Genomic DNA, 12,043 nt, shown 5'->3' with positions numbered 1-12,043 from the left:
TGAAAAAAAAGCGAACCAGAGGAAAGCCCTGGATTCAGGTGACGCAAACGGCACGCCTGACCTTACAAAAGCAAAAAGCTCTCGGTGATCAACAATAGCGGTATAAAAACACCACGCAAGAATGTAGTTGGGCTACAATCACTCAAACTTTAGCCACAGCCCGCCAAAACGAGAACGTCTTGAGTAATTAAGCACGCGCTTTCTGCTTCGTCATTGTTCGAAGAAGCGTGTTATTCGCTACACTCTCTCCTTCGTCATTGTTCGAAGAAGCACGGTATCCGCTAGCTACACACTTGCGAATAGTTTTGTGCAATTTGTATATGATGTGTCTGACAACGATGAAGAAGTATACCAGAAGCTTTTGCCAGTGAATAATCAAAAGGCAGGCGTAGGAATTACCTCTTATTTGCTTGGCTGGTCCTTCTCAGTGAGAATACTAACATTTACCGCAGTGCTTGAAGCTGAGCCCTTGGCAGTCATTTTAGCCTTTTGAAAACTTCCTTAAAAGTAAACATCGCAGTCATAATGACAGATTTCAGTGTGTGCAACTGTGAGAGTTTCTGGAGACTCTCGACTTGTAAGGATATTCCGAACATTTGTACCACCACCGTTGAAACAGCTGAGGTTACTCTGGGTTCCTGGTCACTGCGGCTTAAGATTGAAAAAAGTGGCCGATTCTTCAACACGAGCAGTGCTTGAGGGCCAAATATTATAAGTACTGCAACAAGTAGAATGGGTAACCACGTTAAGATATAGCAGGTAAGTAATTTCCACTGATATTATGGAAACAATATCTTCGAGGACAGAATGCAAACACCTCAAGTTTCATTGGTGACCTTTGTGAAGTCAGTCCAGAGAACTCGAAGTTACTAGATTTCGATTCCGCGTCCCCTTTCCTAATCTATATATACCCAAAGCTGGTTAGCTGATAAAACCTCTTGTTGCATTCTGCACATAAATCGAGACAATTGAAAATTATTTTTTATACTTTACCGATACTCTTCATATATAGAAAAAGGCTTCTATTTATTTTCTTTTTGAAGATATGTGCTTGGTTGTCGGTGGAAACACTGCTGAACTTTGGTGTCTCAGTCTTGGGACATTGCCACAGGGACCCATCCAGTGTGGTTTGCGATTCCGTTCAGGCTTCCAAACGAATCCAACTCAATGTCCATTCTATATGTACTCTGGCGTCACATCAAAAAGTGTTTTAACACATCAATTCTTAATGGTTTGTTAAACGCAGCTGAGCGGTCCTCTCAAATCTTGAATCACAAGATCTATTAAATCAATTTTTTTTTCGTTTCCCTTCTTTCTCTCTTCAAGTACGGTTTTTCTTCCAATATTTATATTTTAATATAAAGTCATTCATAAACACAGTTGTATTTTTTGCGATAACCTGATTTTGTCACGTTTTTCTACAGTTTAACTTTGTTGCACCTGTTGCAATTGTTTGCTTCTTTTGTTTATTTTTTTTTGTTTATTCTTCCTTCTTCTTTTCTTGCTTTTTTGTCTGTAGTTTTTGCAATGTATAAGCTTATACCCTCCCTAGGCAATGCCCTTTAAAGGGCCTGTATGATATCTATTAAATAATAAATAAATGAATGTATATTGATCATAGAAAAAGCACGCTACACTTTATTAGCCAATCCTGCAGAGTGGGCAAGAGCCACATTTTTTAGGAAACAAACAAACAAACAAACATTTTGTAATCTGGGGCTTACTTTCCAGCAGTAGGTATGCGCCACAGTTAATAGATAAACAAGATCAACTTTTTGTAATGACTTGCAGCATTCGACGATTCACTCGTTGCGGAATTCGCGTTGTGGGATACCTGGTTGTTCCTTTGTTGTTCTAAGACACTTTATTCGTCATATTCACGCGATTCCTTCCCCGACATCAAGCCTTCCAAAGGCCAGTTCGCAAAGTTGTCGCAAGGACCAGCGTGGTTCAGTTGAACGCAGGACCAGGGCCAAAATCTCACGGTGATTTTAGTGGTTTTAGGGGCGAAGCTCCTTAAAGCGGCACTTGCTCATCCCTCGTAGTCGTAGTCGTAGTGTATAACTACTGTTACATTTTGACCTGCAAGGTGGTGCTGGTGGGAGATTTCTGCTGTGCTTTGTGAACAATAAAAAGTTCGCGGCGTGCGCGAACTAAAAGCCGAATGGTCCTGTTTCTCATTCTCCATTAGCAGCCATTGGCATGTTCCAGTAGGAAACGTTAGTAGAAGTAGAAGTGTTAAAAGCCGACTTCTGCTGCCTCTCATTCTCAGTAGCAGCCATTGTTTACCTCCAAGGTAGTGCCTGGTGAGATTTCTCCTGTGCGTGATTAAACAATAAACATTTTTGTTCAAAACGCCGAGGATTGAATAAATAAACAAACGAAAGACGCCACATGTTTTTAAAAGCAAAAGAAAAAGACGCCAGATGGTTCTAAAGCAAAACAAAAAGAAGACGCCAGCTGCTTAGCGAAAGACGCCAGGTGTTTTCTAAAGCAATGGTTTCATCTGGTGAACTAACGGAAGACAATTTCACCGTATTACTTCCAGGAGCTTCGCCCAATCTCATCATCATTCACCTCGTGGATCTGCCGTCAATTTTTTGTTTTAAATTTTCCTTTATTTCATGCGATAGTGATTGCGAAAATGGCGGTGGTGGCGGCGCACAGCTACGGCACCGAACGCGAACCTTGTTGTTATCTAATAACAGCTTTCGCTGTAAAGCTTTCTGCCCACACCCTTGCTTGTACCCCCCATCCTTTGAAGACAAAAAAAAACACATTTCGGCCTACGCTGCCACTGCAGTTCGGCCATTCTTTACCACGGAGAAACAAAGGGCATCTGTTCACGTTACTTTACGACTTACAGTTTCTTTTTTTCTTCTGCAGGTAGTCGATAATAATTTTGCCAGTCCGCCAGGGTCTCGGAAACATCCAGGGATAAAAAACACTGCTGTAAACGTTATAACAGAAAGAAGCAGTGAACTGGCCGAAAGCCTTGTACCTTGTAAGTACAATGATCGCATGGAAACAAAATTACAAGGGGCACCCATGATGTGGTCATCTAGAAGCTATGTAAATTTGGAACACTATTATAAACCAGCCAGCCAACCAACCCCCCCCCCCCCCCTAACAGAATGTAATACACGTGCTCTCCTGATAGCAGTAAATGGCGTCAAAATCTCTCTTGGAGTCACCACATCATACAACGTCAAAAACAGTAAAAAAGCAGCCCGGAAGTTTGGAGAAAAATACCTTAACGCGTTAGCGTAAATAGCTTGTTCGCAGAAATTTCAGTGTCGGTGTCGGCGTCTTTGATGGTGAGCAAAAATGGGCGCATTTTTGGTGAGTAAAACTTTGAGGTTTATGCAAAATAAAATATGAGCCGGAGGGTGCCCGCACATTGGTTCTTCTTCCAGAGTGGTTTAGGACTGCATTGAGGAGCGAAGGCGGGCTAGCTGTATGAAAGGCGGTACAAACAAGGTCTGATTAAGCTGATGGACCTGCAATATGGTCGCACCATCTCTTGGATGCGTTGCGATGGTGCGCCACGTTGCTACCATGATTTTCAAGATTTAATGTCACCAGGCGTGCGGCTGTTCCCGTGCAAACATCTATAGTAGGTGACAACGTAAGAATATAGGCTCCAACCACGAGGACTCATTGCCCTTATTTTTCATGGCTCAACGCTACAAATAAAGTAGTTCCCTAACAGAGGCCGGGATTTTCACGTATACAATCATTTTCTTACAATACTTCATTGGTGTCTAAATAGAGAATCCGAAGCTCGATAGATAAACTTGAGAAGCCGCGGACTTCCACGTCAGCTTAGCAATATATCTGTTGTTGATATATGAAAGAGGGGCAAAACTCACATTTCGTTAGGTTCTTTACAATTTTTTACAGAACTTTCGCTTCCAAGTTTCTTCGCTGTCTTCTGTAACGGTGGCAACTATGACTCAAATCAAAGATCTGAGAAGTGACCTGAAATTGACTTCACGAATGTTGATTCTTGTGCTGTTTTAAATACCGAATGTGCGTTTTGCGTCACCATGCTTGTCATCGTGTTTGAGGTAAACGCCAATGTTTCATTCGGGCTCTAGTTTTATTGAAATAAAGGCGCGTAGCGTACATTCTGCTAAACAGTGGGGTCATTGCATACGTTGTCGTTAATGGCCAAGGCAATGTACGCAGCTAAAGTGGCGGTGACTAAAAGCTGTAGTTGAAGTTCGTTTTTTTTCTTGCTTCGACAACTTGCACTCCATGGTGCTGCCATCACCCCGTAAGCCCTTCAATATTCAACTTTTACAAAGCGGGACCCAGTTTTGCTGCGACAGGACCACTACCTTCATTAAATGTGTCTGTGCAGGCAAGGGGGTTTTCTCTGTCCAGAGAATTGCGTGTCAGACTTTGATTTCGCAAGAAAGTGCAATACATCCATCTTTTCTTTCATGAGACTCTAATTTATTATAAACATTTTATCTTTATACGTAATACATTAACGCAATACAGGCAAATTGACAAAATATGTATATATACATGAAGTAAGGCTTCCTAATAAGATATTGTGAAAGATGATACAATGTCTTAGAAAACAAAAATGTTTCAGTTTTTTTTTCGCTCAACAATAGCTTTAGTGGCGTCGCTTCAGAGACAATCACGATTGATGTAACTGATCGTGATTGATCGTGATTACTGCGTCGATAACAATCAATGCAGTGATATAACAGAGTTCGCATCATTTCATGGTTTAAAAGAACCTCACACGGCGTTTTTCACGCAAGGCATTTGTACTTCAAGCGTGATAAAACCACTTACGCAACGAACACTTCAATCCGTCACGTAATTATGAGCCGGTGGCGATATTTTGTCAAAATGATGCAGCTGTGCTAATCGGCACACGTGAAAATACTTGCACACACACACGATGACCACAACTCACTTTTTATTGCATACATCAATGCATCTTCATCCCACCTGGTTGGTCAATTTCATACTGTGTGACGCTGGCAGGTCCTCTCGGTTGCTTTTTCTCACATCTAGCTCGCACTTGCAACACTCATATGGGTGCACAACAGAGCGCATATCACAGCGATCACCAAGATTCTCAGGTTGCGACACCCAAGTAACACACTCACACACGCGCATGCGGCATCGCTGATGTCACACCTTTTGCGGGTGGTAAATCACAGATGCACACAATGCACAGAACACACACGCGCCCTTTCAGACTTCACCTTCACCTTACTGCATACAAATGACCACGACGACAACCGTCGAGAGTGGTCATCCTAGCGACCCAGAGAATAGACACTGTGTTGCTGCTTCACGACACCGAACCAATGAAACGTGGTGAAGCTCTGCAACTTCAGTCTACTTGAAGCGCTGCAAAATCACAAACGCCAGCTCGAATGATGGCCGCGATGCTGAGGGCAAGTAGATGAAATAGGAGCACCTTTTTCATCTCTTGAAGAAAGTTTTTAACATTAAGAAAGATATCACTAGAAATACCATTACGAGTCCTTGGCTTAGCTTTGGCAACGTCAAATTTACTATCCCTAGGTGCACATACCCAAGGGCACAGCAGCGGGAAAGTGTGCGTGGCCGTGCAAGATTTTATTCTACTGTCTAGGAGATTTACCTAATAACCGCAATAGCAAAAGTTTCAGTTAATCCATGTAGACTACAGAAAAAAAATTCATTGATATCAATCTTATATTGCTCAGTCAGTAGAAACTAATTCAACAAAATTTTTCCTCAGAAGAAAATTTGCAAAAAATAATATTTGTGTTAAGTTTCTTTTCGCCAGTGTTTAATTATATACATTCATTTTTTTTTTGTAAGCTTCCCGATTCTTGGCCGATCCCCTAGCGGGGGTGTGAGCCACGGGTTTAGGATCTACCATAACATCTACAGCTTCTTGGCAAAGAAAACACCACGGAAAGCCAAATGGACGCCTGACGGTCTCGGTGCAGCGGCACATCGCATCTCGTCGTGAACGGCGCCTTGCAGAATTTGTTATTGGTTCATCGTGACTCTTCATAGCAATGAGCAGTCATAGTTGGATGCATATTATACAAGTGGGCAGTGGTACACTTTACGTTTTAAATACTAAGCATTTCTTAGCGAACTTCGGCGACTTCGAGTGTAATCATCTATCTGTCTCGCTATCTAGCCGCTTAACCTTTAGGTGCTCTCGTGGTCACCCTATTAACTTGGCGTGAACCGACATTCGCATGAGAGGGTAAGATGGTTTGACAATATTGACACGCTGGTCAAGACATGAATAATGCCACAACCCCGTCAGGAACATCATCAAAAAATTCCTACCAGACAATGGCACATACCTACGGGTGGGTATGTGCAACTGGTATGCAAGTATGCGCCACGGGTGATTGACACTTAGTATCTACTCGGGAACGAAAAGAACACAGATGGGCAATTTTAACGCGCTAGCGTTAAGAAATACCCGACATCGGTAGCGTCTACCCTACGGATGCCAAGAATACATGACAGGGTCCCAGCTGGAATCAAACTGAAGCATTCTGCGTGACAATGAAGCATTTTTACACAGAGCTACGCCCGGATTCGGAACTACTTTTCTAATAGACGCTGATCTTTGAGAGACGTCAATAGTGGTTTCAGTGCTGCCTATCCAATTTTATAAACATTACATATGTACTCTTTTCATACAGCTGTCACATCTGATTAACGTCAATTGCGGTTAGTTGTCATGCGCCGAAGTTGATTTATGTAGCAGTGTCCAGGGCCAGCATCTTCCCGAGAATGAGCGCTTCATACCAATTCTGATGTTGCTAATACGCATGTTCACCCTGGCATTGTTCAAGCCGCAACATCGATAATATACTAGGCATATCTTCACTGTAGAATAATATAACTTTACACTGCTGCCACAGCGTAGCGTGCCGAGCGTAATTATTTTTGTCTTTGGATCTTTTACAATTCCATCGCCGTCCAACCACTCTAAATGGAGATGGTGATAGCGGTGCTACAGTGCACGTGCTCGAAACTGGTCGCAACTGCCGGTAGAACGTCATTGCGGCCCGTTCTTTCCTCGAAGGTCATCTGGTAACCTTCTCGTCACTTTTATTTGATCAAGAGATAACAAATAAGCTATTGATTACTCATTCAAGCTGCTCCATGCTTCCCCGTTTGCTTCTTTTTTCGTCCCTTGTTTCATCATCTCCTTTGGTGGCTGTATATATATGGCTTCAGTTCACCACGATTGCACATCAGACAGACTTCCGTTCGTCGCCTGAGATCATCATGCCTGTCTTGCTGTACAACCTTGTGGGAAGCCCACACTGCGGCTTCATTCGGTGCTTGGCGAAAGAAATTGGCGTTCAACTGAACCTCAAGGACATCGATTTTGGCAAAGGAGAACACCACTCTGGAGACTTCCTCAAGGTATGCACATGGAATGCGCTAGCACCTTTCCATTGACAGACGAACACGTTCTTCATTTGGTATTCTTGAACCTTGACGAAACAACGACTACAAAATTTTGAGCTATCATAGCCCATACCAAAACAACTTTAACGCTTCATGTTAGCACGAAGCTCAACCGTACCTAGTTTGCGACAAACATATTAAGAAATATATGTAGCCTTTGCTTTGCAGCTCAACTCTCGTGCTCAGTACAAAGAAAGACGCGTATCCACATGCCAAGTTAGCAAACATCATAACAAAAAACCTACATTGCATTGCGTCCTTAATAGTGAATTTGTTAACCACAAACAGCAGTGAGGAGGATACCATGCGCCTTCACCTTGTCGACGCGTGGGGTGCACAGTCATTCCTCACGAGTTGAGATAAGAAGTAACCATACATACCTGATTTATTAGGCAAAACAGGGTACTTTGAAGCCAATAAAGCCAGTAATGTGTGCATAAATGTGGTTATCTCAATTCGTGTTCAAAGCGGCTAAGTGTGCAGTTAAAATCGGGTCTCGAAAGGAACACTTGGAGCTCATGAGTCAAGCTTAATCCTCAACACAATTAGGCTTATTCTAGCAATTACGAGTTCAAAAAGCATTCTGGCTTGAACACTGCACTACCTTTCAGAATGTTCCGGTCACTGCAGGAAGCAGCCCTAAAAAAATATCCCCCTAACTCCGCAATTTCAGATTACGCATTGCCACATTTCTTTTCTTGCAGAAAAATCCTTTCCACAAGGTTCCTGTGATTGAAGACAGCGGCTTGATTGTCTACGAGAGGTGCGATTCATCTATCAATACGCTCTATAGCTGCGCCATGAACTTTTTATTTCCGCAGCTTCGCGCCTCTTTGCTAATATATTCAAGATTCTGCTTCTAACTGGCGTGTCAACCGTTGTGTCTGTGCAGCACCGCCATTGCCTACTATCTTCTACGGAAGTATGCTCCCGATTCGCAGCTCTATCCAAACGACATTAAGACACGCACTCGCATCGACCAGGTGCTTGCTGCCGCCAATGGCAACATTAGTCCCATCCTAGGGACTTATCTCGTGAGTACAGGTTTTCCACTGCTTAGGCTTTGTTAAAGTGATATGTTAATCCGTTCTTACCTGTTAATATATTTGTCGGTATTTCACTTCCCGAAACCAAGATACATTCTGAGAGCCACCGTGGTGAAGGGCTCCGGCCGTTCAGATCACCCGAGGATTTATTTTACGTCCATTAAATTTATTTACACGTTCATGAAGTATTTCCGACTCTATCAAAAAATGGGAACCGCAACCTCCACGTCACTCTTCCATGTTCCACAAAACAGTGAACCGTAGTGTAAAACGCCTTTGTTTTGCCATCAATAAACTTAAAGCTTGAAATATGGAGCACAATCTACGAAAATGTTGGTTTAGTGATGTCAACTCTTGGAGATTTAGTACAAAAAAGAACGGCAGCCTTCCTTTTGCTCTTATTTTGCCTAACACACATGTTTGCGCTTAAAATTGGCTTTGGTTTTGTTAATTCATGCGTACCAAGACGGTTGCCACCATCGATGAAAGAAGAACAAAACTTCTCACACATTGTGGCACGCACGTGGCATAACATTATTAGAGCACTAATAAAAATATGACTCCTTGTCTCGACCAGTAAATCTAGAAACCATGCTTGTGAAAAAGTTTGCCAATTTGTGTTGTCAGCACAATTCATTGACCATTGCTACAGTATGGGGCTGTGCAATACATTGCCTCGGTGATACGTGAAGTGAAGTGAAATTTATTGCGAAATAGATTAAAACATGTTTAAACAGCAAGGATGGTGGGATAAAATCTGCATGTAGGCAGCTTCACTAGTTCTACCTCCCAGAACTATAACAGCAGCAGCAGCAAATATTAACGAGAATTCTTACTTTTTTCAGTCGTAAAATAGAAATACACAGAGCAAAGCGGTAAAATAAAAAGAATAAAGTATATATGTTGCGCCTGCACCCGTATTTTTGAGGCCACAAATAGGGCTCGCTTTCCTAAAGATGGGTTTTGTTATGTGCTTAACAGAAGCGTTTTTCTCGAGAGGCAGCGTGTTTGTGCAAATTGGCTAGTTCATAGACTCATGAAAACAGCATCAGCAGGTTGAAGGAGGCATGCATTGCAATGATATTTGAAAGCAGAAATTATTTTACTTGGATCTTACTAGCGTTAACCTTCCTGTAAACGGTGATGATAGATCGTAAGCATGACACAAATTCATATTTCAGCATTTGTTGAATGAATTTTCAGCGTCCACACTAACCGGTATGCTCTCATTGTAATGTGAGTAAAATGTAGCTTACCTCGTTCGATTGCGCACTACCTGCAAGTACTACCTTCTAAGGGAACTAAACTAAGGTAACGCCAACCAGGCGGATGGAAAAGCCACTGTGAAGTTCAAATCTTTAAATGCTAAGAACTGCCTGAAATGAGCTCCGATGCTTTTTTTTTATTTGTATTCATTGACATCTCTCTTAGCATAATGTTTCTTTGGCGTATATAAAGCAAGTACAATAGTCGTATATAGAAAGCTTCTTCGAATGATTGGTTAGCGTGATTGAAAATTCGCAGTAGAGTATATACAATGCGTCACTTGTTTCTTTGTCTCTGCCTTCCTCTCAGATTGCGGATCTGTGTTGGCATGCCTTTTAGCACGAACGTGTCAGCTAACTTAAGCCGAGCCTTACAAAACACCATTCACTCTACCATTCGTAGACAGACGAACGTAACCTTTTTTAAATCACCTAACAAAAACATGTCGATAAATAAACGAATGCTTTGTGACGTGCTGGCAATTATGCAATATTATCTAATGGCACTGCATTTATGCTTTGTACTAAGTATAGTGCAGGATAATACTAGATGTTTTTCTGAAAGTCAGGGCAGTACTTGAAGTTTTTTTTTTTACCTTACAGTGCCTAGGCAGGCAATTTCGCACTAAAATAACAAGCTTATACGAAGAACTGTTTAGCAGTGATACGGCTGTAGGCGCAGCTAGCAGTGAGTTTTCTTATATTCTTCTGCATTTGTTTCGTTCATTCCAATAATGTGTCAGGTTCTGTAGTCACTTATAATAAATATTTCACCTGTGAGAAGGTGCCACAGTAAAGTTTTTTTCATATTCTGCGCAGCGTGATCGATGCTTGAAAGGTACCAAACCAAGCGCAGATGAGGTAAAGGAGTGCGAAGAAAAAGTGCTCAAGTGTCTTGAGCGCCTACTTGGAGAAAGCAAGTTTGCCGCCGGTGACAAGATGACCCTTGCTGACCTATGTCTGATTGGTTACGTCACCATCTGCCTAGAGGTAAGTGTAACCTACTTACGCCACCCATAGTTTTACGATGACATCAGCTCAGTGCACTTTACAGTCTGCCGCTCAGAACGCAATGCTCTACATTAATCACAAAATAAAAAAAATCGAACTTGGCTTTTGTGGATCTTGTCAAAGCCAGGCTGACTGGAATTTAAACAAGAAGACATAATTCCAAAAAAAAACTGCATATATTCTACTCAAAGCTGCATGCATCATTTGTCTCTTAAAATTATAGGGAATTTCGGTGAGCTAGTCATATCCATCTCACTGGTTCGCATTGTCACGTAACAAGGACAGTGTTCATCGATCGTTATTTCCTGCGGAAGTTCCATCAAAAACTCTGACGAAAACTGCTAGTGCATATCCCCATCGTCAAGGCATCGTATTTAGTAGGTATATCAATGTGCATGTATATCAATGTGCACAATAGCTGTTTATTGTCAATCATATTCCTTCGTCGTATTTTTTTTATGTGACTATGAGGAACCGCCAAGTCTTGCGCTTGCTGCTGCAGGCACGTTCATGATGTAGGAACTGCGCAATAGGGACACTTTTCTAATACTCTGCTAATTTGAAGCTGTAGATACTCTGAAAATATTGTCATGCGCAACTATCTTCACGAGACAACTACAGGCAATTACTGAGTTCTGCATGGACCATGAAGGGCGCATTTTCTCTGAGTCAGGAAAGCTACGCCGCAAGCTGCTACATTTACCTGAAATGACGTCACGGGCTGTCAGGCAAAATGAAATCCATGTCCAGAAAAAAGAGAAGTTTTTAACCGTCTTCAGTAATCTGGGGTGATACTTGAGTTGAAAATACAACGAACAGAGCTAAGTTCCATCTATTTGTTAGTATAAATGCAAACTTGCGGTTCACTATCTGCTGCTCTCGAAACAATTTGTGGCTATATAGGGATCAGCTGCATTCAGATACATGCCATTTAGGTAATATTTAAACAATAATAAAGGAGCTTCGGATAAAAAGAGGTCTTAAGAGGAATTCTCATACACCTTGTGGTTGTCGTTGCAATTTTTCCCCTTCTTGCAGGTGCCAAGCGTCCACAGAGCAAAATACTCCAAACTTGCAGCGTACTACGACCGTGTGAAGAGTGCATTGCCCTACTTTGACGAAATCTTTGCGCCAGTTCATCTTAAGATCAAGAAGCTGTGGGACAGGCACCATTAGACAAGTCTCAGTGCTGCCTTTGAAACAAGCCTGAATGTTTTTGTTTCTTAGCTTGAATAAAGATATGAAGCGGCA

General features: G+C 42.0%; 2 protein-coding genes across 8 annotated transcripts in view; one reads left to right on the top strand and one right to left on the bottom strand.

Moving 5' to 3' along the window:
* LOC142803999 (uncharacterized) overlaps positions 1–12,043 on the bottom strand; it is a 96,141-nt gene that overhangs the window by 68,437 nt on the left and 15,661 nt on the right. The gene's annotated exons all lie outside the window — the stretch shown is intronic.
* LOC142761616 (glutathione S-transferase 4-like) overlaps positions 1–12,043 on the top strand; it is a 12,906-nt gene extending 863 nt beyond the window's left edge. The window contains exons 2-6 of one of the 2 annotated variants that reach the window (XM_075890449.1): positions 7,234–7,425; positions 8,175–8,233; positions 8,363–8,504; positions 10,601–10,771; positions 11,831–12,043. In XM_075890449.1, the coding sequence (XP_075746564.1) occupies positions 7,285–7,425; positions 8,175–8,233; positions 8,363–8,504; positions 10,601–10,771; positions 11,831–11,968 (651 nt within the window). In that variant the 5' untranslated portion in view covers positions 7,234–7,284 and the 3' untranslated portion in view covers positions 11,969–12,043. Of the gene's footprint in view, positions 7,426–8,174; positions 8,234–8,362; positions 8,505–10,600; positions 10,772–11,830 lie in introns of both variants that reach the window. The other variant, XM_075890448.1, reaches the window with a different exon arrangement.

This window comes from Rhipicephalus microplus, chromosome 3 (assembly GCF_043290135.1).
Source record: "Rhipicephalus microplus isolate Deutch F79 chromosome 3, USDA_Rmic, whole genome shotgun sequence".
NCBI classification, from domain to species: Eukaryota; Metazoa; Arthropoda; class Arachnida; order Ixodida; family Ixodidae; genus Rhipicephalus; species Rhipicephalus microplus.
Note: the sequence above shows the minus strand (reverse complement) of the source record. Positions and strands in the feature narration are given on the sequence as shown.